The following is a 25,319-nucleotide window of genomic DNA, read 5'->3' as shown; positions in this document are numbered from 1 at the left end:
TGAATACTGCTTTTAACAGATAAACATAATGCTTTCACACCCAGCTTAATATGAAATATTGTAAATGTCTTAATACAGGGATCAGCAGTTAAAAACATACTGTAAACATACTGTAATTCTGAGGGTATTTTTACAAAAAGGCCTAAAAATCTTGTTATTTATTGGCTGGACATGAGCGTGGCTTGGTTTTCCAGGGGTGGCCAAGAATGACAGGGTCGTGGGGGTGTGGCCATCAGGAAAAACACTATCGTGGTCTTGTGATAGGGTTCGATGTGCTGCATGATGAGGGCAGTCTGGAACAAAACCCTTCCAGAACACAGATGTTGTCTGTCCAGGTCCATGACTGTTCAAGGAGGGTGACATGGGTTGGTTGGGATTCCAAGGCAGTTGACCAGGTCAACGTCCATCAGATTCATTGCTGCTCCAGAGTGCACCAGTGCACGTGCCTGGTGGCTACCAGGGGTTGCTGTTGCCCAGTTCATTCTGAAGAGAAGAGTGTACGGGGTGGTGGAGCAGTGGGTTTCAGGGCTCACTATGGGTGTTTTCCAACAGTGCTTGGTGAGGACGATTCGGGCAGTTGGAACTAAAATGATTACAGCTGCTGCAGTAATAGCACAAATTCTTATCTTCCCTTTACTGCCTGATGAAGCAAGGAGGACCACATCATCTGAAAAAACAGAGATGAGATTCTCCTGCCACCAAACTTGACACCCTCCACTCCACGTCTGTACCTAGAAATTCTGTCCATATAGGTTATGAATAGAACTGGTGACAAAGGGCAGCCCTGGCGGAGTGCAGCCCTCACCAGGAACAGGTCCGACTTACTGCCGGCTATGCGGACCAAACTCACGCTCCTCTTAACAAAAGGCCATCCTCTCCATACTCCTAGAGTGTCCCCATAGGATGCCCCTGAGGACACATTTACATTTACAGCATTTATCAGACGCCCTTATCCAGAGAGACTTACAATCAGTAGTTACAGGGACAGTCCCCCTGGAGCAACTTAGGGTTAAGTGTCTTGCTTGGTGACACAATGGTAGTAAGCCGGATTTGAACCTGGGTCTTCATAGGCAAGTGTGTTGCCCACTAGGCTACACTAGGCTACTACCACCCCGACATGGTCATAATCCTTCTCCAAATACACTAAACACATGTGGATTGGTTGGGCAAACCAGGACGAAAAACACATTGCTCCTCCTGAATCGAGATTCAACTGGACCCTCCTCTCCAGTACCATGGAGTAGACCTTTCCAGGGAACACACCCTCTGGTCCCCCTTCTTAAAAACAGGTACCACCAACCCAGTCTGCCACTCCATCTGGCCCCCGATGTCCACGCAATGGTGCAGAGATGTGTCAACCATGACAGCCCTACTACATCCATAGCCAAGAGATACCCAGCATGGATCTCATCCACCCCTGGGGCTCCGCTGCTGTTTAGCTGTTTGACTACCTCAGCAACTTCTGCCCCTGAGATTGGACAGTCCATACCCAGGTATCCCAGCTCTGGTTCCTCATCGGAATGCACATTGGTGGGATTGAGGAGCTCCTTCCACCGCCAAACTCTAGACCCAGTTGACGTCAGCAGCTCTCCATCCCCACTGTAAACAGTGTGAGCGAGTTGCTGCCTTCCTCTCCTGAGACATAGGATGGTTTGTCAGAACCTTTTTGTAGCTGATCAGTAGTCTTTCTCCATGACCTCACTGAACTCCACCCACGCCCAAGATTTGGCCTCGGCAACTGCCACTGCTGCAGCCCGCTTGGCCGTCTGGTACCTGTCTGCTGCTTCTGGACCCACATACCAGCCATGCCCCATAGACCTCCAGCTCCTTCCCCGCCAGAGAGGTGAGGTTCCATGTCCCAATAGCCAGTTTCCTTGTTCAGGGATTAGACCACCAAAGCTCCTGCCTTTGTGCTCCTGCCACCCGATCCACATTGCACCAGACCCTTCATGTTCCTCCTGCTGGTGGTGGGTCCACAGTTGGATCCAGTTCTGTGGTTCCAGTTCACAGTGGGTCCAGTTCTGGCTGGGCCCAGCTGGGCCCCAAGTGTCGAGCAACTTAGGGTTAAGTGTCTTGCTCAGGGACACAATGGTACTAAGTGAGCTTTGAACCTGGGTCTTCTGGTTCATAGGCGAGTGTGTTACCCACTAGGCTACTACCACCCTGTACACACACTGCTCACCGGGCGCCTGTCATGGCTGCCCACTGCTCACTCAGGGTGAAGGGTTAAATGCAGAGGACATATTTCACTGTGTGCACCATGTGCTGTGCTACTGTGTATCACATGTGACACTTTTTTTTACATCACGGGTTCCTGCCAGGCCGCTGCAGAGGTGCACTTGCCCCCTGGTGGCTCGGCAGGGCAAATGCTGCCATGAAAGTTTGAACAGAATTCTGCAACATTCTCATAAAGTCTTCCTGAATATTTAAATTATCCATCCAATCGATGCAGCTTTTTATCTGATGTGCCCCACTATGAGAATATTTTTCAATATTCTATTTTATTTTTTCTGACTTCTTTTTACAGTGCCTCCCTTCATCCAACCCTTTGAGTTCCCTCGTTTCTCTATTGGCCAGCGGGTTTATATCCCATGCTCAGTGACTTCTGGTGACTTCCCCATCTCGTTCACCTGGCATAAGGATGGGCGTCCCATTAATGCCAGTCTGGGTGTGACCATTGACAACACAGAGTTCTCCAGCTCGCTCCGCATTGCCAACCTCTCGCTTGTGCACAATGGCAACTACACTTGCATCGCCAGCAACGATGCAGCCTCAGTTGAGCATCAGAGCCAGCTCATTGTTAGAGGTGAGAAAAATGTTTATACAACTGTGCAGTAAATATCTGCAATAATGTGACATAACATGTGCTTTTGTATATATTAAGCAAGTGACACAACTTTCTCTTTTCTGTGCCAAAAGAACCGCCAAAGTTTTTGGTGCAGCCGGAAAACCAGGATGGCATTCATGGAAAGGCTGTGATTCTGAGCTGCTCTGCAAAGGGTTATCCCCCTCCTACAATAGTGTGGAAGTACTCTAAAGGCATGTACATATTACGAACATTCTGTTACAATATTAACATCCTTGAGCCGTTAAGAAAGCCAAATGTTCCCAACATGACCGGGTATAGGACAGTGTAGAAAACTGAATATATCTACACAGATCTATTTTTGTTTTGCTAGAAATGGTTGCCTTCTATTCAACAACAATGCAACTGCATATAGGTAGAAATCAAATCCTTTTCTTAAGAAAAGCAAACTGTTGCTTATTCAGTGTCAATATTATACAGTACGTCTGTAAGTAGGTCTTAAATGTGCAGTTTTTCATCAGTGAGTACCAACATTTCTAAGCAGGGATGGTTATCTCCCTAAGGTTCAGGAGTGCCCCAGTTCCAGCCCATTGTCCTGAACTCAGGCAACAGGATTCAGCAGCTCCGCAATGGTTCACTTCTCATCAAACATGTTCTGGAAGAGGACAAAGGCTACTACCTGTGCAAGGTCAGCAACGATGTGGGAGCTGACGTCAGCAAGTCCATGTTCCTCAACGTCAAAAGTAAGACCATCCTCTAAGAGAGCCTTCTCCCACTCTTTCACCATTCTAACACCGTTCTGCAGCATCTGTATAAAGTCTTTCATTTATTTGTAGGAGCTTCTTGTCATTTTCTATTAAGTATTAGGCACAGCATTTGTCTGCCCCCTCTTTTGCCAGTAAGAGAAATCTAGGTTTCATGCTCTGGGCACTATTTTCAAACTGGTACTAAGTGCAGTTGGTACTTCATGCCTGTTTAGTGTGGCCTGTTTACTAGGCTAAGGATTTACATAAATAAATATATTCAACAAAAAAGAAAGATGATCTTTAATAATGTTTGCACATGTAAGATATTGACCGACGCAGGTAAAAATTTTTACCAGAGTGACGAAGTCCCATTTTAAACTCACACCAACAAAAAGGATAATTAGTTCCTCTTCTTTAAGATATGGATAACAACCAAGTCCTTCTTTCTAGTTACCTAAAATCTGAGGACACCGACCAAAACCCTAGCGTATAACGTTGCGCTTAGCACCAGCTCAAAAACAGTGCCCTTTCTGTTAATGGTGGTTGAAAGGTCATTTGAGTTTACTGTGCCATATTCTGCGACAGAGTGCCACCACAGCTACAGTATGCCGCAGTAGTCCATGTTTTCTGCCTCAGCGAATCCCACAAGAGCAGCGTGTTCACTGGAAACGTGTGTTTATCCGCTGAGTAGCCAAAGACTTATCTCCCCTCCATTAAGCCTTGAACTCTTTATTCAAGCAGAGGCTGCCATGTGGAAAAGTGAGCTCCGAGGAAGAGCTGTATCTCCCCCCACTTCTGTCTCCCCCGCCCGCGCCACTCGCTCACATTGTTCGGTTTATCTCCTCCCATTGCTTCCTGTTTTCCCTGTCTTCCTAACTTGCATGGAGCATTGTTGACATGATGTATGACTCCAGCAACAAAGGCTGGTGAATCAGTTTGTAATGTGGCCTTGGTGTTTCCCCTTTCTACAGGCGAGGCAAAACTATACGCTTAAAACAATAATAATGTTAATTCATGATGTACTATAAAAATACAATGTTTACCAATAGCAGAAATAACCCATGTTATTGCATTTTTTATAGTATTCACCTATTTTTTGACTAGTGGTTTTACAGTGTTTAAATATAAACTGGTAAATAAGGCTTTGGTCCTTGGACACCACACCTTCTCTGAAAATGACACTCATGTTTAGTTTAGCATGTTTAATAGATCTGCAGCTATAGATGGACTTGGTATTCTCTACTTGGTCTACTTGTGTTCTTTATATTTAGCTCTATGTTTTGACTGGTTATATATTTTATATTTTTCTCACTACACAGATTTCTCCCTAAATATTAGATTTTTGAATTTTAAAAAATGTCTATTAGTTGCAGTTGCATCCTCCTGTCAGATTGTAGCATCCCTTCTGTGCATTTTTTGTGCATGATTTATAAAATGATTTATGATGCCAGCAAAAAAGTATGCTGGTTGTAATATTGAGTTGGTGAGGAATTTAAGACTGTGCCTTTCAGTTTGTGATAATCACATTCCAGGCATTTAAAAATATATATTTCATAACTGTGATGTGCTCTTCAGACTGTTGTCCCAGTTTTATATTTAGATATACCTACTAACTGTGACTAAGTAAAACCAAGAATAGCTCATTTTCTTTGACTTGTCAGAATATTAGATAGTTCACATTGAAGCAGCAAAGTTTGTGGCATTGTTGCTAAACTGTAATTTTTCTCTAATATCTTTAAATCTATTTTAAGTCATTTTTGAATGTCTAAGACATTAAATATTTGTTTAATACCTCTAGCGTTCCATATTCTGCAGGCTTTTTTGTCTTTGTAAGTTGTTTTGCATGGTAATGGTTTTAGCTTTAATGAATTTAAAGTGCAGCCATTATACTCAGTTGCCTGATTCACTGATATGATCATAGTAAGAAATGGTTAAGAAAATCGGTAATTAAGATAACAGACATTTTTATGTGTCCTGTCTAAGCAATAAATAATAATAATTAAAAATCTGTGCAGTCAGAGTCTCTGTCTGATGGGTAGGCGCATCCATTAATCCGGAATAAATTTAGATAAATGCAAGAAATCCAAATATTGTATAGCAGCTCATTTGTTTTAAAGGTACTGTTTCAGGCTGCTTGGCCATGTTTGGGAAAAGTCATATTCTCATTTGATCACGCTCTGATGTTAGCAAGGCTAATTTCCCAGTGCAGTTGTTATCAAGCTATAGCAGACGCTTCCCTGCAGAGTTGTTCTCAGCCCGAGCCAGAATCTCTCTCTCTCTCTTTCTCAGTGGCTCTCTATATTTCTCGAACACAAACCATAAACACACATAAACACACACACACACATGTCTGCATTCAACCTTAAGTTGACTCTGTGCTATTGATCAGCTCAACATAAAATATTGCTAATGCTGTTTGGTGTGCTTGGCCATGCTCGCAGCATCTGAGATAAGTAGAGGCCCCCAGGCACCAAGCAGAGTGTTGTTTTCACTGTCCGCTGGTAACTCGAGCCACACTCGTTGGTCCATCCCTTTTTTCTCTTTTTTTTATGCATGCTGCTGACACCTGACACCTTTATATACCATATACACCTTTATAGAACCATCATGAGCGTTTTCAGCAGATGGATTGGAAAACCTACCAGCACTGTTTTGGATGCCAGCGGTTTTCTTTCTTTAGAGCACTTTGTAGCTCCTGACCACTGCGGCCTGGGAACAAAAAATTGCAGTTGATCCAGGCATCTAGGATCACAATTTGGTATGTCAAAGTCACTCAAGTCCTTGTGCATCTTGTTGTTGATTCATTTCACCATTATCCCATGGATATTTACATTTACATTTACAGCATTTATCAGACGCCCTTATCCAGAGCGACTTACAATCAGTATTTACAGGGACAGTCTCCCTGGAGCAACTTAGGGTTAAGTGTCTTGCTCAGGGACACAATGGTAGTAAGTGGGATTCGAACCCGGGTCTTCTGGTTCCATCTGCACCATCAAAATGGAGACTATGTTCTTCTCTAGATTTCCATACATATATACATCCTATATTTGAAATTGAAGAAATCTGAATCAAAAGATAACAAATGTATTTTAATCAAGCTATGAATCTATGCTTTGTGCTGAGCTGTCATGAAGATAAGCCGTGTGTGTTTAGGGGCGGGGTACTGTGTCTTTTGTCTGGTCCCTATATCCATTCAATATTTATGGATGTGTGTCAGATTGTGTTATTTTGAAAGGACAGGTTGAAATAAACATATTAAATGATGTTGTGTGCTACTGTGTATCCACTAAGGACACATACTACCATAAAAACTGAAACAAATGATTTAAAAGACAACCATCGTTGTCACGCCGAGAGGGTCACACGAGGCAGAGCTGCAAAACATTTATACACAACCAGGCATGGTAGCCTATAAACACGACTCTGGGCTGTATGGGGCTGTGCAAATGGTCCTGAAGCCTGGGAGCTATATAGGGGCGTGCTCTAATTAGAGAATTAGACAACGCATGAGGGTAATTAGGGTTAAGAAGACAGTGACATGGTGCCACCCGGTGGGCCAGGGACCTGTTATTGAGAGACTGTATATTAAATCTAGATGCAGTAACATCTTTAAAATCAATTTCAGATTTCTGTTCTATTCTTGTCCTCTATTGACAAACCCTCTAAAAGCATGGAGGAGAATACAGGCAGGCCATAGCCAGTTGGCATGGTAACATATCCAGGTGAAAGGGAGCCACAGAGCAGAGTGGGTTCTTGTGGAAGAGGAGGGAGGAAAGGCAATGTTCTTTATAGGTTGAAATGTTGTGTAATTTCCACTACATCCCTTTATATCTGTAGTGAACAGTTACACTGGGTAATTATATTTCATATATCAATGTTTATAAATGTATCAGAATACACACACATACACACACACACACACACACACACACACACAGAAATGCTCAGAATCATGCATGTTGCTATTTATAGTTCCATTCAGACTTGTATTGGACAATGTTCCCATACTGAAGGGCATTTTTTTAAAGGCCTGGATTTGGCTTTCATCAGAGCAAAAAAAAAAAAAGCCAATCTTTTTCAAGCCCAGTACTCAAGAGGCTTCACCTTGATTGGGTAAAAATCATCTGAAATCTTTGACGTCCCAGCGTGCTAAGCTTTCATCTTCTTTATTTTTTTTAAGGAAGAGAGACACACAGATTCGTCTATGGATTTCCTTTACTTTAGCTTCATAAAACCTGTCAATATTTTTATTAACTCAAGGTTCACTGCCTATAGGACAAACCATTTGCATATGGTTAAATTACAAATACATGGCCCATTTTGAAGCTGAAAAAGATGGAGAAGATTTTCACTTCCTTGAGCTCTCTTTAGATGCGCTATTAAGGGGCATATTTCTCTTCCTGTAACTTTACTGGATATTAAAAAAATACATCAACACTGTAATTACCAAGTCATCGGGCTTCCTGAGGGGAGGGCGTAGCTCCTCCACTCAGACAAAGAATGTCATGGCCCCACCCCTATTTTCTGCATTGTTCATTTGTACCAGTTTGGGATATTTCCTCAATTTGTCAGGAATTGAAGAACTCACTCTTGGGGTGCTTTTGTTCCTGTGTAGTGTGCAAATGCAGCAGGCCGCAATGAAAAATGCCGTCATTTGCAGATGTTATCTGGCATTCTGCGGTCATCAAGGCACGACTGCCGGTCTCAAGGGAGCCGAAGCGCCGATCCGCAACCAGCAGCCAGCAGAATGGAAAAACCCTCATTCAAAGCGATAACATTTAGATAAGGCCGAGGAGTAATTCTGCTCCCCTTTGCTCGAAACGGGCCTCACTAAAAATTCATAGTTGTCATGCAAAATAAATCAGTGCCCCCCATATACCCCCTCCCCCGATCAGACACACACCCTTTTTTTTGTTTTGCTGTGCCTCCTGAAATGTGCCTGGTGAGTGAATAAGAGATGAGACTTAAACGTTTGCAACCCTTAGCCTGACACATTGTATCACGTCACAGAGGCAGCGGAGCTTTGCAGCAGTCCTCAGTCCTCCTGCTTCTATCAAATGGCTGACGCAGCGCCTAAAACACCACCGCTTTCTTTAACCTGCCCCAGCTATTATAGATATTAAGCACTGCTTATTGCTTATTTATTTGTTAAATGTTCAGCCAATTGAAGAAAGGGTAAGTTTAGTTGAGCCCCAGAGTAAATGAATATTCATCCATGCTATAGTCAGTATTAATTTAATATGCCTGATGTATTAGGGGCATGATGGTGTATGAAATGGCGTTTTTCTGTTTTTCTTTAAACATTTCTTTAAATGTTGAATTAAAGATGTACATAATGTGTAGACGATTTGTAGACTTATTGCCATTCCACCCTAACAAAGATCTGAACATTTCAATTCATTTTAGGCAACAGTCTTTCTGTCACAGCATCATAGCTCAACTTAGACCTCTCTGGCCCTCATCTGTGATGCTTTGCTGGAACTCAATGCACAATTTGCTTTCATAACAGCATTTCTGATGTCTGCCAGAACAAGCTCATTCTAGGCCTAATGTGCCACTTAGAGGATCCCATGTGAATCTGCTCAAATTGAAAAAAATTATAATAAGAATAAAAAATAAACTTGAAATGAAACTTGGTGGTTTTTACCAGAGAGGTTTTCTTCCCTCTTCATCTTCATTTTAAGCATGATTTGAGGGGAAAAAATACGCAACAAGTAGGATTTTTTTTTAATAATGTCTTTTATTGTCTCAAATATTTATTCTAACAGTCCCCGCCATGATCACGTCATACCCAAACACAACATACGCCATAAAGGGTGAGAAAAAAGAGATGAGCTGCACTGCCCACGGTGAAAAGCCCATCATGGTGCGCTGGGAGAAGGAGGCTCACATAATTAACCCAGAAACCAACCGCTACGTGGTCACCGTCAAAGAGGAGGGCGACGAGGTCGCCTCCACCCTACAGGTTTGTACGCCTTCTCGTTCATCTGCAGATTGCATTAAAAAGTGCGAGCAGTGCAGGCTCATTCAAGTTCGCCTTTCTCTCCTAGATTTCCCCCACAGTGCGAGAGGACTCTGGCTTCTTCTCTTGTCATGCCATAAACTCCTATGGTGAAGATAGAGGGCTGATTCAGTTGATTGTGCGAGGTAGGATTGGCTCAGATGTAAGGACATGAGGTGTGGGTAGAGTTTCAATGGTGACATGTTTTTGTTTTTTTTTGTTCTCAGAGCCCCCAGAACCCCCAAAAGTGGAGATCGGAGAGGTGCGAGACAGAACAATCACCCTGCGGTGGAATATGGGTTTTGATGGAAACAGTCCAATCACAGGCTATGATATTGAATATAAAAATAAATCAGGTAACAAATCAGTTAAGAAACATAAAGAAGGATGTGGAATTAAAGTACTTGATTTTTACCAATATTTTCACTATTTCGGTAGCTTCCTGGGACGTTGTGGATCTCACCTCTAGTGGGCAAACAAGAGATGTTTCCTCCCAACTCAACCAAGCAACCATCATCGAGCTCCACCCTTCCACCACTTATAACATCCGCATGTTTGCCAAAAACATAATTGGCAAGAGCAAAGCAGGCAATGAACTGACCATCACAACAGATGAAGCAGGTGGGTTTCCCAGCCAGGACCATATGTACAGTTACTGTAACTGTTAACATTTCCTCTGATAAGTCAGATAAACAGCTAATAGTGTTTTTGCTGAGTGGACTAAATGACTAATGGAAATTTGAATATATGATTTTTTAAGTTTTTTTCTGTAAATTATCTGTATATGCAAATCCAACATACATCCTTTTTTTATAATTAGTTCCTGATGGACCTCCTCAAGATGTTCAACTTGAAGCTATCTCGTCTTTGAGTATCAAAGTCTCATGGAAGGTAAAAAAAAAATATTTATTGGATGACCTGTGCTTAAAAGCTGCTAAATATATAAATGTATACATCCACTGAGTTTCATGCTTCCTAAGTAATTATGGGTTGTCATCTTCTATTGCTAGGCTCCACAAAAGCATCTGCAGAATGGAGTAATAAGGGGCTATAAAGTTGGTTACCGGGAATACAGTATTGGAGGACGAAACCAGTTAATCAAGATCCCAGTGGAGGCAACAGGGGACCCAGAGAGCATCATACTTGACAATCTGCAGAAATTCACCAAGTATGGGGTCGTGGTATATGCAATTAACAGTGTGGGAGATGGCCCAATATCACAGGAAGTCTTTGCCTACACCTTGGAAGATGGTTAGTATCATAATTGCATGCTACATGGCTAGAAAAAGGCTTTCCTTTTGTCACTGAGTAGTGGATTATTTAGAATGTGTCTCCACCTAGTGGACATAAGTGTGACTGCTCATGAAAGGCTTTTTTTTATTTAATGCCGTAAACATATTTTATGTGTCCTCAAATAGTACCAAGCCATCCACCAGAGAATGTCCAGGCCAATGCCACGTCTCCTGAGACAATTTTCCTATCATGGCAGACTCCTGCCAATGAAACACTTAATGGCGTTCTACAGGGCTTCCGTGTCATCTACTGGGCCAACCTGCCTGATGGAGGTATGTTCTCATCACTGTTATCATAAGATTATTGTTCACACAGCATGGTGCAGCATAAGGTACAAATCCAGTGAAATCACCATACAACATGCCTAAGACAAGGTTGTAGGATTGGGATTGATTTTTTCAAATGAAAGTGTAAGGAGACCTCACATTCAATATTCTGTTATAAAAGCATGTGCTGCTAGATTGTGCACATGCAAACAATCTGTCAGATTGAATATAGTACTCAGGCACTACAGATGTTATATTGCCACCTTGTGGTCTCCAAAAATCTTTTATTCCAGACTGCATACATGGAAGGTCAACTGAAGGATTTGCAGCGTTTGGATATTAGGCAGCTAATTTTATTAAAATTATGCTTCAAAACAATTTTATAAAATAATCAATATTTATTGTTATGCATATGAAATTAGCATTTGTGCCACAGGGCACACACACACACACACACCATTCATACAGAGGTAGAGCAAACAATCTACGAACACACAATGTCTGAGTTGTGATTTGAACTCACAACTTGGATCTGTAAAGCCATGTCACTGGCTGAGCTGTGGATATATATATATACACACACACAAATTGATTTGATTTATAATAATTGAATACCTTTATTGTCTTTTTACATTGTACATTATATGCAGATTAGAAGAACCAATTATCCAAAATGCAATAATCAACAATACATTAAGATTTAAATTGTACTAGGATCCTACACATACATTGCATCTCATAACCCATAAAAATGTATTATAATTACAAAAAAGTGGAACAGTGGTTCATTTGTAAACATGGCATCTAAATAGCAATCAATCATCTATCTTTTGCATGTTCTGATTGATTTATTACACATACAGCACACGTCTGAATTATTAAGAGAGTAAGGACAACATTTTCCATTTAAAATAACAAAAATGATTTCAAAATCACTATAATTTTTGTAGTATAGTCAGTCTCATGCTTCAATATATTAATGTTTGGGTCATAAAGCAACCTGCACCTATTTTTCAGCCCATCCTGTGTGTACTGCATCTGTAGTCTGCAGGCTGGAAGGATAAGCAGTCATTTGAATGCTTGCATCTCTTATGGTCAGTAGAAAACCGTTTTATTACTCTATTTTATTTCAGTCTTCTGTTCTGTGTGTCCTCTCTCAGAGCTTGGTGAGATCCGAAATGTCACCACGATGCAGCCCTTCCTGAAATTGACTGGTCTGGAGAAGTACACCAACTACAGCATCCAGGTTTTGGCCTTCACCCGTGCTGGAGATGGTGTTCGCAGCAAACAAATCTTCACCCGCACCAAAGAAGATGGTATGGCCATAGTGATGTTCTGCTACACTTAGAGGGTCATAATATGAATCATAATCATGTCTCACCATGCTGTATAGCTTTCAGACATTCCAATATTTATATATAATACTAAAGCATGCCTGTAGGTTGTATCTCCTTAGCTTAAGTTTTTAGCTAAATGGTATGGTTCAGCATTAAAACCATGTTCATATGTTAAAATACTGAATGTAAGCAGTTTCTATAAAAAATGATCTTCCTTCCCATTTAGTCCCAGGACCACCAGCCGGTGTAAAGGCAGCAGCATCAGCAAACTCAGTGGTGTATGTGTCCTGGCTGCCCCCTCTCAAGCTCAATGGAATTATCCGGAAGTACACAATTTTCTGCTCCAACCCGTATAACAGGGTACAGCCGCTGCACCCTCACATTTCTAACCAATGCTGTTCCATGAATCCTGCACATACTAATAACCATCTCTGTGCAGGGAGAAAACCCAACAAAGTTTGAAGCGGCACCAGATGTGTTCCTTATTCGGGTACCGGATTTGAGCCGAAACAGAAAGTACAGCATCTGGGTTGTGGCTTTCACATCTGCAGGTCAAGGCAATTCTAGTGATATTGTCACAGTGGAGCCTCTTGCCAAAGGTATTAAAGATGCAGCTATTCTATTCCATTCCATTCTATTCTATTCTATCATACACTTGCTGTTTCATTGTATGTTTGAAGTTGAAGGTGAGCTCTACTGTCATTTCAGCTATATACATGTTAGACAGTACATAGTGAAATGAAACAACATTTCTCTTGTGCTACATTTAACATTTGAACGATTAGACAAAGTTACATACTGACATAAAGTGCACGTGTGCGACGCTGACAAACTGTGCTACATGAGGTGCAAACAGGGGCACAGGTAGTGCAAGAATAACATTTAACTAAAAAACATGTAGACAATGAGACAGACAGTGCTAAACTGGTAAAATGAATAATAAATAAATGTGCGAATAAAATAGCGCAAATTTCGCTGTGCAAAATGAAACAGTGCATTTGTAGAATATATTACAGAAACATAATCAAAAAGGAAAGATGCATGAATAGATTATTTTACAGATTATTTCTACAGATTGTGTGTGTGTGTGTGTGTGTGTGTGTCAGGGTGTCGGTCCAAAGTGGAAAGGACCTGAGTGTTCAGGTGTCTGATGGCTTGTGGGATGAAGCTGTTGCAGTGTCTGGCAGTGAGGGCTTTAGTACCTTTAGGACATGTTAGGACATTTACAGCATTTATCAGACGCCCTTATCCAGAGCGACTTACAATCAGTAGTTACAGGGACAGTCTTCCTGGAGCAATTTAGGGTTAAGTGTCTTGCTCAGGGACACAATGGTAGTAAGTGGGATTCGAACCCAGGTCTGGGTCATAGACAAGTGTGTTACCCACTAGGCTACTACCACCCGGGTGGTTAGGAGGGTGAAGTGCATTTGGGGGGTGTGTAGAGTCCTTCACAATACTGGTGGCTTTGCGAATGCAGCGTGTGTGGTAAACGTCTGTTATGGAGGGAAGAGAGACTGATGATCTCTGCTGTCCTCACTATACAATACGATACAGTCCCCAAACCCGACAGTGATGCAGTTGGTCAGAATGCTCTCAATGGTTCCTCTATAGAAGGTGTTGAGGATGGATGGTGGTAAACACCATTGTGGAACAGGAGAGGCCGCTGCGAGCTACTGTCGGGCCACCACCTTACCGAAAGTTTCTTAGCCCTCACATTTTTAATGCACAAATTTTTCAATTATGATGGATTAAGTTAAGCTTGAAGTTGTGATTAACCAATAGGAAGGAACCAACAGTAAATTCTTGGACAGTGGCCAGCAAATTTTTATTTACCTGCCAAAAGAACATTTAACCTACATTTGGACAGTTGGCAGTGGTGACAAGACCGTATCTGACATAGGATTTAGCCTCTGTAGTGAATAATGTCCATGATTCAGCTGTTGCTAATTATTCATATTATGAGATTACAGATGGAGTCATATATTGTCTTTCAGTAAATTTGGTTTTATCCACTGAAATAGCCAGGTTAATGCATAATACATTACCGTGTTTATATTTATTTACTCTTATTTGTTACTACATAGAATGCATCTCTTTTTTTTGTCATTAGCTCCTGCCAGAATCCTCACCTTCAGTGGCACCGTGACAACACCTTGGATGAGAGATATTGTTTTACCCTGCAAAGCAGTTGGAGACCCACCTCCTACGGTCAAGTGGATGAAGGAAAGGTAATCAGAAGTTAACAGTAAACATCAAATCCTCAGCAGTTCATAATAATTCATATAATAATGATAACAAAAAACAATTATATATGTATCTATACACATACACACACGATGTCACGTCCGCGAGATGATAGGAGAATGAAGCGCAATGGGATTTAGTTTTACAAAGTAACAAAAACGGGAAAAAACGCAGGTGTGTGACAATTGCCAGAACTAAAAACAACTAACACAAGTTGTACGGTCCACATAAAAATGTAGAAGCCCCCAATGGGCTGCTCAACAAGTCCTTATAACCAGCCCTGATGTCAAGCAGATTTTTGTCTGAGGTGCATTTCTAGGAGCACCCAATCGTGACACACAATAGTATTGTGTCAGTGTAACACATTGTCCTGTGAGAAACATTGTCCTGTTACGTGACCCACTTATAGTTCAATTTCAAGTCTTATATATAAAACTTAATTTGAAAAATGTTATAAATTCAATGGTGTATGGGTAATAAATAATGCCAAATCACTGCGTTTAATATATAAAAAAAAACAGTTCCTTGGATATGTGTGGGGGTTTCTTTATCATTTTGAAGTATTTTTGCTGATGGGTTAATGCATCCTATGCTACACTGTGTAACAGGTCGAAATATGGCTGTTGAATAAATTTGTGATAAATTGTGATTGTGATAAATTTCTGAAGTTTCCAAAATTTAGGGTTTTCTATAGTCTTGTGACGGCTGCATCAAACCATTGGAATGCATCATGAAATTACATAGTGATCACACTGACATTGTTTTCTAGATTTGTGTTGTGTTATGATTCAAACCATATGCGGTTACATGTGAAAATGACCTTCTGTGGCTTAACAGTGGGAGCCCAACACCTGCAGTCATTGATGGAAGGAGAAGTGTCCACGGAAATGGGAGTTTTGTCATAAAATCTGTGAAAGCTGAGGACTCTGGGTACTATACCTGTGTAGCCAGTAACAGCTGGGGATCCGATGAAATTGTACTAAACCTACAGGTTCAAGGTAAAACAATGATAGCATGCAAATTAACATGAATTATCATTCTGGATTTTTTTTATTCTTTACTTAATTAACACACCAAAAAAATCTTCAGTCCCACCAGACCAGCCACGGCTAACAGTAACTAAAACAACTACTACTTCCATCACACTGTCCTGGATTCCAGGAGATAATGGCGGCAGCTCAATAAGAGGTGACCATAAAGTATCTTTAATGTTCTTTTAATTGTGCATCAGACTAGTATTATTATGTATATTAGCATCACTGCTTTTTCTGCATTTCTTCAGGTTACATTTTGCAGTTTTCCGAGGACAACAGTGAAGAGTGGGGAAGCATTCCGATCAGCCCTAGTGAACGTTTGTATCGATTAGAGAACCTGAAGTGTGGAACGTGGTATAAGTTCACGCTAACTGCTCAGAATGCTGTGGGCCCTGGACGCATAAGTGAGATCATTGAAGCCAAGACTCACGGAAAAGGTATGCATAATTATAAAGAGGAAATCTTCAATTTAAGTTGAAAAGAGCCTTAATTTCTAATGGTTCTCCAGTTGTCAAAATGTGGACTTTTTTATGTTCACCAATGTGGGATTACATAATTCCTAATTGCTTTACAGAGTAAATAACCATTTTGAAGTTCTAAATCCAAAATTTGTGTACGTATGTGCCTATTTTCATAATGTGTCTGCCTGACAGCGTTACTCATTATATGCAGAACAAAAATGCAACACCCACCATGTTTCATTTTGCATTTACATTTACGGCATTTGGCAGACGCCCTTATCCAGAGCGACTTACAACGTGCTTTCAAGTTACCATCGATGAAGAGATCAATTCCGGTTCACTAGGACCCCAACTATGAATACATCTATTTTATTCACTCGGTTGTAGATTCTGTACACAAAGTTCGACAACAAGAAAATTACAATTTAATCTAAATATTCTTTAAAGAGGAAGGTCTTGAGCTGTCGTTTGAAGGTGCTCAGTGACTGAGCTGTTCTGACCTCGAGGGGAAGTTCATTCCACCACCGAGGGGCCCAGATGGAGAAGAGTCTAGATGAATGTTTTCCTTTTACCTTCAGAGATGGATTTTCTTCAACATACTTATGCTATACAGGAATAGAGTGGCTATGGATATTGTGATTTTTTGGGATAAAATATTTAATGGTGCAGTATTTAGAGGTTGGTTTTATTCGAAAAATGGAATGTTGTATTCATAACTACAGTTTCAGTAGTTTTTAATGCCTCAACGGAAAATTGGTGTGCTTTTATAAACTTGAACCCTTGATATTTACATGGGTCATGGGTCCTTCTATACTAAGACTACCCAACTGCATTACTGCTTGCATTTCTTTTTTTTATTGGAGAACTCGTGCAAATGTTTCACAGGAGTACAAGTGACTGACAAATCAGCACATTGCAAGAATTCCAAGAATTAATTGAAATGGTTTTAATTATAGGAATTTTGTCAATCTGTGCACTCTCAAGGATGCCTACACAGGACTTATGAATTGGCTTTAATAAAAATATATTGTTAAATAAAGGTAAATAATCAATTTGAAGAAATACAAGTTACTAGTTATTCTACGTTCTATTACATACATTCAGCTGTTTGCAATTTGCATCCTCATCACTACAACTTATATCCTGCACCTTTAATATTAACCTTATTCATAATGTGAATATGTAAAGATGTCTAGAATATATTAAGATGTAGAATGTTGATAATATGTTTTTCCATTTTTGAACAGAGCCACAGTTTTCCAAGGAGCAGGAGCTCTTCACAAGTATCAACTCAACCAGGGTCAGTCTCAATCTCATGGGCTGGAGCAACGGTGGTTGCCCGATCACATCGTTCACACTGGACTATCGTCCTGTGGACACCGTCTTATGGATGGCTGGACCTCGTACATCTCTCACCAAGAGCTACATGCTGAAAGACCTGCAGGAGGCCACGTGGTATGAGCTCCAGATGAAGGTGTACAATAGTGCTGGGTTTGCAGAGAAAAGGGTGAAGTTTGCCACTCTCAACAGTGATGGAAGTAGGTGTTTTCTCATTTCTGTCATGTGACATTGATCAAAATATTATGCTCTCTGATTATTTCCTGTGTTATTGAACTTTTAAGCATTAATTTAAAGTATTTCATAGCATTTCATTGAACATGTAGTGCAGGTTTACCTCAGGAATATCTCCATTAGTATTTTACTAGGAAAGCTACTTACATTACATTACATCTAAATGGGACACCTATGAAATTGTATAGCTCTTTTTATGAATTTGGAGGCCTAGACAAGACGCAATGCCATTGTGACATTTCCAGCATGACATTATGTCATGGCACCTGGAACGTCGCTGCACCACAAGGACCAGGAGGAAGACGATCTCCACTATAACCATCTGATCATCTTCCTGCTTCCTCGCCAGCTCTTCGGTTGTGAATTTATACCTCTGTTGTTGCCAGCCTTTTTCTCTGCTCTTGGTCAAGCCTCGTGTCGACTCTTTGTCTTTGACTACTCTTCTGGATCACCCCTGCCTGTTCTTGTTAGCCCTCCATGTGCCCCAAGTCTGCTGAGTACCAGGGCCATTCTGATGTGGGGAAAATGCACATCATGCACATCAGCCCAGGTTCCCGTGCCAGGGGCATAATCCACCGTTCCACATCCTCTGCAGTGCCCCTCATGGGAAAAAAGACAGGGTTCTCATCCAGTCTACCTCTCTATTGGCACCTGAACAAAATCAGCAGGAAAAAATGGTACCCGCTGCCCCTGCTGAACACAGCATTTGATATCCTTGCTGGAGCCAAAGCTGGATCTCTGCAATGCCTTTCACCTGGTTCGAATCAAAGAAGGGGGTGAGTGGAAGACCGGATTCAGGACCCCCTCAGCCGTATTCAGTCATGCCCCTCATTTTCTCAAACAAGCCCTGGTCACCAACGTGTTTGTCTTCCTGGACAATATTTTCATACCTGCTTTTGGTCAAGCTAGCCCTGGAGGAGAGGAAACACTGGTTAGAGGGCTCCACAAATCCTTTCCTCATCCTCATGGACCACATAAACCTTGTATACATCTGAGAGGCACTTTCCCCAAATCTTGCCAGGCCCTATGGGCACTGTTCCAGTTCACTCCCACTTACCACCCTGGGTATCGCATCACAAACGCAGATACCCTGTCCCGCTGCAACACCCTGCCAACCTCCCCATCAGGCCACCCCAGGCACGGAAGCAACACAAGCGCTGCTGCAGAGAATATCCTGGCTCACCACCTACATTGCAGGCTGTGGCTCTCCTGTAGAACCACCCGGTTCTGGAGACAGTTTTGGTGGCAACTTGGTGTGATGGTCAACCTAACCTCCGGCTATCACCCTGAATCCAATGGACAAACAGAAAGAATAAATTAAGATGTCAAAAATAAGTGCTATTGCTCCAGCCGTCCATCCACTTGGTTCTCCTCCCTGAATTGGTCCTGGTCCTCTTCTCCATATTTAATTAGCTTGGAACCAGCACCTCTCCCCCTTTAAAGCCTCCACTGGACATCAGCCAATTTGGTTCCCCACTGATGTGGTGGATGGTACCATGCCCACAGTAAACCTCCGCATTTGCAAGCTGCACCGATCCTGGGCCCTTATTCACTGTCCCAGGACAGCAGACTCCATAAAACGCCATGCTGGCCACCGCCACCCAGCCCTGTTCTTCCACCCCAGAGACAAAGTGGGACCTCCCCATGCCATCAGACTCCAAGAAGCTGGGTCCATGCTAAGTCGGTCTATTCAGCGTAGTCCGGCACATAAACCCACTGGCCTATCAAGTCTCCATCCCCAGGACCATGAGAGTTAGCCAGCTCTTTCACGTGTCCCTTATAAGGAAAGTGCTGACGTCCTGGATACTTCTTCACCCCCTTCCTGCATCCTGCTGCCTTTTCTTCACCAGATAAACAACAGATATTTAAATGATAACATGATTAATCAGACTTGGATGAGTTGTTGGTGAATGCCAGCAGGGCCACTCTGATTGTTTTACTGCTATTCTGCACCATACACAGCTACTCCTGCACTGTATTTTCTCACACCTTTCTATCTTCACCAACAATCCTTGCAAGATCTGCCCTTTTTCACCTTAACCTGGTTGCCTTTCCTTGGACCACTTTTTTGACCATTCTGTCATTTTGGAGATGCTGTTTTGGTGAACAATGTCATCTTGTTCATATTCATAAGTTTTGTAGCAGGGACTAGAAACATAAATGAACATTGTTGTTACAATTCAGTTGATTTGCAAATTCTCATTCAATACAGGTCAGGCGTTGTTAACTTGTGTGTTTGTGCACTTTGGTGAAGGTACAATCCCTCCTCTGGTCAAAACTCCTGATAAGAACAAGGAACGCAAGGGAGGAGGTGAAGGCCTAAAGATGCTGGTGACCATCTCATGCATCCTTATAGGCATCGTTCTTCTTTTCGTCATGCTGATGGTATTAAGGAGAAGGAGGAGGGAGCAGAGGCTGAAGAGGCTTAGAGGTGGAGCCATACCTCCTTTATCTACCTTTATCTTTTACATATGCACATGTTGCTTAATCTATTTGCAGTAATCTCCAGAATGACATCCATATGTATAACATAACATGACACTTTTATGGCTATATTTTACTGACGCTAAATAAGACTAATAATTCACCAGCAAATCCGTTGCTTGTATTAAATGAAATATAAACATAATGTTGTGGTAATGCAACTAATATTGATATTTAAATACAACTGTTTACATTCAAAAATTTATGGATTATATTTTACATCATCTATGGTGAGGCAGTGGTGGCCTAGCGGGTAACGAAGTGGACTCGCAACCGAGTCCACTGAGGTCCCCTTGAGCAACGCACGGTCTACGTTCTATGGTGTAGAATATCTAAAGTGCCTATGTGACAGATCAGTAAAAACTTTTTTTTTTGGTTCCATAGATGCCAAAAGCTTGGCTGAAATGCTGATGAGGTAAGTCTGTTATTCTTATAAGTTTAATCAGGGGCATAGTAACCAGGGGTCAAATAACTCTCTCATGCTATGAAAACCTGTAAACTTGATTTGGGCTTGTCGGAATGTAAAATGCATTTTCTAGTAAGAACACACGGCCGTCAGACACCGTGAACAAGCAGCAGCAGACATTAAGGATGCACATCGACATCCCCAGAGCGCAGCTGCTCATTGAAGAGAGGGACACCATGGAGACAGTGGGTAAGTCATAGCTACGCAGATGGTGTTTAATTATATTTGACTGACCTGTGAAGTGGCAGCGACACTCAGACTTTCTGTTTCTCCTGTCCTCCAGACGACAGGTCTACAGTGCTGCTCACCGATAATGACTTTGGAGAGACGGCCAAGCAGAAGTCATCAACTGCCACTCACACTGTGCACTACCAGTCACTTTCTCAGGCCACTGGCCCACTAGTAGATGTATCTGATGCTCGGCCTGGAACTAGTAAGCACTCATTTCTGAAAATATACATATTTTGTTTAGAACATTGTAATTGAATTATACTTTTAAATGTACATTTGTAATGTACATTTGTAAATGTACATTTGTACTGATCATTTTATAACCGGTAACAATGTGATGCGAGCTGATGTGGAAGGAAGCGCAGAGGCGGGACATAATGCAAACAATGACTTATTTAAAAGGAAACAAACGGCACGATGGCCGAAAACAGGGGAAATAAAGGGGAGAACTTAAACTAGCCTGCTGGCGTGTGCCGATTGCCAGAACTGAAAACAACTTCACTCAAACAGTTGCAGGGTCCACTAAAGAGTTCATAAAGAATGTGGTAGCCACCGATGGGTCGCTGCTCGACGCCTCTTATCTGCTGTCTGGATTGGGCACAGGTGATGTCTCCAGCTGCAGCCAGTCCTGACATATATAAACAGCGCTGTGAAAAGGTTTAGACAGATGTGAAACTAAGAACTCTTTCAAAAACGAAAGTTTATTCTCATCAATTAAAAAATGCAGTGAATGGACTGATGAAATTTAAATAAGTGGTGGCCGTGATTATAATGAACATTTGAACACAGTGTGAAACAAATCAGTTTGATTGCTGAAAACACATAAATACCGCGATCACACTCCTGTATGGTGTAACATAATGGATGCGCTGGCACTGTTAGAAGATTATGTCCGTGGCAGAGTTAGAAGAGAACGGGTGTTCAGGAACCATGAAGAATTTTTGGCCCCTGATGATGATTTAGATTACTTAGATGCGTGCTGAAGCTATGTGCTGATCTAGGTCCAATGATCAACCCTGGGGTATCTTGCAACCAGCTTTTACTAGTGGAAATTAGCCGACAGGTATATATTATAATTAACAAAATGTATAATTTGTTCTAAAGCTTGTTTAGGAAAGTTTAAGAAATGCAAGAATAATCAAAATGGGTTTAATTGTATTCTAGTTCTGGCATGTCACACTCTTCGGGCACAGTCCTATTTGCAGGACTCACTGTTGCCACTCACTGCCTTTTTTGTTTGTAATCCCAATACCTGCATTTTACCATGTATGTGTCACAACCAGGGGGGGAATGGAAACAATGGACAGAAATGAACACAGTTTATTAGGAATGGGCATCAACAAAGCCGCCCCACCTTGCGCTGAACACAGTTCCATCTGGTTCTGCTGTATGTAGACTCCATGCGGCTTGCCACTGCTGCCTGCTTGCCCTGCTTGCCATACAGCCCTCCAGATTTCCTGCAAGTCAGTAGTCCTGGACACACACACGTTCCTGTGTGGTACACAAAACCCAAACAGAGGGAGACACTGGGGACGTGGAACCCTTGGGCAGCATGTTAGAGAACCGCTCTGTCAATCCCCGGCGCTGCCTGGTTATATTGATGCTACGCAGGTTGAATCAGGGCTTGCTCCTTAGGTGTGCAGCACCCCCTGTGATGCCCAGAGGAAGCAGAGCGTCACAGAATGGTTGAAGGAGGAATGTAGAGGGCGTAATGTGCTGTCAGAGCAAACAAAGTGTTTGGTGAACTAGACACTGCAGGCTACATAACCTCCCATAACCCCCTGCAGATCCCACAGCACGGCGCACAGCCAAAGCAGGCCCTGCTGCCCGCAGCCGCTATGCCAGCCAATGGACACTCAACCGACCACACCCCCCTGTGTCCACCCACACCCTCAGTACTGACTGGAGGCTGCCTACTCCCCGAGTGGCTGGTTCTGTGGACAAGGAAAGCGACAGCTACAGTGTCAGCCCATCTCAAGACACAGGTAATGTCTACAGAGGGATCAGAATAACAGGACTGCACTGTAGTCAGTTGTTGGACTGGTGCCAGAGATGCAGATATTATAGAAACACAGTTCATAATATAAATCTTCATTATGAAATCTTAATAAATCCTCTGTCTGTGTGTAGTCTTAAGGAAGATATATTTAATCCGCGTTGTCTACTTCAAAGCCATGATGGCGACCATTGAGGATGGAAAGTGTCCATGACTTCAGTGTGACCGCACACAATTTAGCAAGTATAAGTACAACTCGGAAACAAACTATTGCTTTGGTTGTTGTATGGTCAGATCGTGCACGGAGCAGCATGGTGTCTACAGAGAGTGCGTCGTCCACGTACGAGGAGCTGGCACGGGCTTATGAACACGCCAAGATGGAGGAGCACCTTCGACACGCTAAGTTTACCATCACAGAGTGCTTCATCTCCGACACGTCCTCAGAACAGATGACTGCAGGCACCAATGAGTACACAGACAGCCTGACATCAAGCACACCCTCTGAGTCAGGAATCTGCAGGTTCACAGCGTCCCCACCCAAACCTCAGGACGTCTGCAGGGTCATGAACATGGCTGTGCCCAAAGCTCATAGGCCAGGTGAGAACACCTACCGCCACAGCTAAATTTTTTATTTTAAACTGTGTTTAACTATGTGTTGAGGCACATCTGAAAACGTTCTTATCAGAAATTTAGGGGATTCAACATAATTTACAGCTTTGCTAAAAACAATTGCAATGAAATGCTATGGTGTTTTTAGGCAATTTTTGCAATGAAGTTGCAGGAGATCGTTTTTCTTTTGTTTGGTTATTTAAATCTCTTCCTGTAAGAAAACAGCAGTCTTTAGCAGACATTTTTGTATATACAAGACATATTTGATGCACATGTGGCTTTTAATCTGTGATATCTGTGTGTGAATTCATACAGTGATAAGCTCTAAAAGCATTCATACACAGTCACATGATGTTTAAGTTAATAGTTGTTGATTTTTGCCATGATTGGTGAACTTCTGCTTACCTCTCAATATTCCCAAGGTTGCAGTGATTTGACCAAAATTATTGCAACTGTCCATCTTATTTAAGTCTACTTTTCCTCTAGGAGGTGAGCTGGTGCACCTGCCCCCTTACCTTCGAATGGACTTCCTCCTAAACCGTGGTGTGTCTGGTGCAAGCCGCGAGGCGGCCCTGGGACAGGCATGCCTGGAGCCCCAGAAGAGCCGCACGCTTAAAAGGCCCACCCTCCTGGTGGAGCCCACCCCACTGGAAGTGCCCACCAACAGGGACGTGCAGCAATGGCAGCCGGGCACTGCCTCCACACTACCGCAGCGGGAAGCGGGGTCAGACTTGGCACAAGCAGCCAAATTAAGCACCTCCCAGGAGTCTTTGCTGGACTCGCGAGGACACCTTAAACAGAGCAGCAATCCCTACGCAAAGTCCTATACCCTTGTATAACACAAGTGCATGGACCAGACAACACACAGAAGTTCTATTCCTGTGCAAAAAGCAGACTCTTCAAGCAGCTGTACATAATTCCCATTCCTAAAGGAAGGGCAATGTTTATTCTTATCCTTATTAACTTATCTTGCTTTTTTGTTGCATTTTTTACTTGTGAATTCATTTAAAACGACACTCCATAAGGAGCTTGCCAAAATATTACGAAAGATTATTATTATTAATATTATTATTTATAAGTAAGTGTATGGCAGTGAAGGTGGGAGTCCATTTTTGCCACTGAATTTTATTATAATACAAGGAATGAAATGCGGGAGTGAAGCCTCGGCGTGAAAGTGAACCACTGGTCCTAAGTCATCACTGTTCTCAGATTGTTCTGTTTAAATAGAATCTATTTCCTACAGATGCATAAAAAAAAAAAAAAAAAAAAAAACACAACAATTATTATATAGGCTGGTCAGTCCAGCTTAGAATTTTGTCACTCAAAGAAATGATCCAATATGAAGATTTAGTATTCTTATTACTATAAATATATAAATATATCTATATATAAATGAGAAATCACATTTATTTGTGGATATTACAGGGAAATTTTGATTTGGTTAATAAAGTCCTTAGTCATGTTTGCACATATCTTGTTTTAATTAGGAAAATGAGTCTTGGTTGATCATTTTATGAGTCCCAAACTCAAATGGTGCAATATACTAAAACAGTGAAAATACTTTTGCTTTATAATGTACTGTAACATATTGTGTGAGTAAGAGTAGAGGGGCAGACAAAATAGAAAATAATTTATTCAGGTGTGGATGTGGGTGGTTTGGGTGGTAAACATTCTTTATGTGGCCAGAGGTGGTTGTTGTTAACGGTCTGTCTGCTCATTAACCCTGTGCACGTAGTGCACTTGGTAGTGTCCTCAGGGCACTCACTCTGT

At 42.0% G+C, this 25,319-nt stretch overlaps 1 protein-coding gene across 1 annotated transcript in view; it reads left to right on the top strand.

The window, feature by feature from the left end:
* Positions 1-24,839, top strand: part of dscama (Down syndrome cell adhesion molecule a) — a 78,577-nt gene extending 53,738 nt beyond the window's left edge. Inside the window, exons 9-33 of the mRNA XM_028982684.1 lie at positions 2,528-2,806; positions 2,920-3,039; positions 3,370-3,549; positions 9,324-9,520; positions 9,606-9,702; positions 9,784-9,912; positions 9,995-10,177; positions 10,377-10,447; positions 10,567-10,807; positions 10,975-11,121; positions 12,276-12,431; positions 12,679-12,812; positions 12,892-13,051; positions 14,563-14,680; positions 15,534-15,694; positions 15,786-15,884; positions 15,979-16,167; positions 17,439-17,729; positions 20,018-20,194; positions 20,632-20,662; positions 20,787-20,902; positions 20,997-21,146; positions 22,732-22,929; positions 23,235-23,537; positions 24,036-24,839. Coding sequence (XP_028838517.1) covers positions 2,528-2,806; positions 2,920-3,039; positions 3,370-3,549; positions 9,324-9,520; positions 9,606-9,702; positions 9,784-9,912; positions 9,995-10,177; positions 10,377-10,447; positions 10,567-10,807; positions 10,975-11,121; positions 12,276-12,431; positions 12,679-12,812; positions 12,892-13,051; positions 14,563-14,680; positions 15,534-15,694; positions 15,786-15,884; positions 15,979-16,167; positions 17,439-17,729; positions 20,018-20,194; positions 20,632-20,662; positions 20,787-20,902; positions 20,997-21,146; positions 22,732-22,929; positions 23,235-23,537; positions 24,036-24,388 — 4,280 coding nt within the window. The 3' untranslated portion in view covers positions 24,389-24,839. The remainder of the gene's footprint in view (positions 1-2,527; positions 2,807-2,919; positions 3,040-3,369; positions 3,550-9,323; positions 9,521-9,605; positions 9,703-9,783; positions 9,913-9,994; positions 10,178-10,376; positions 10,448-10,566; positions 10,808-10,974; positions 11,122-12,275; positions 12,432-12,678; positions 12,813-12,891; positions 13,052-14,562; positions 14,681-15,533; positions 15,695-15,785; positions 15,885-15,978; positions 16,168-17,438; positions 17,730-20,017; positions 20,195-20,631; positions 20,663-20,786; positions 20,903-20,996; positions 21,147-22,731; positions 22,930-23,234; positions 23,538-24,035) is intronic.
* The last annotated feature ends 480 nt before the right edge of the window (positions 24,840-25,319 follow it).

The sequence above is a fragment of the Denticeps clupeoides genome, chromosome 6 (genome assembly GCF_900700375.1).
Source record: "Denticeps clupeoides chromosome 6, fDenClu1.1, whole genome shotgun sequence".
In the NCBI taxonomy this organism is placed as follows: domain Eukaryota; kingdom Metazoa; phylum Chordata; class Actinopteri; order Clupeiformes; family Denticipitidae; genus Denticeps; species Denticeps clupeoides.
Note: the sequence above shows the minus strand (reverse complement) of the source record. Positions and strands in the feature narration are given on the sequence as shown.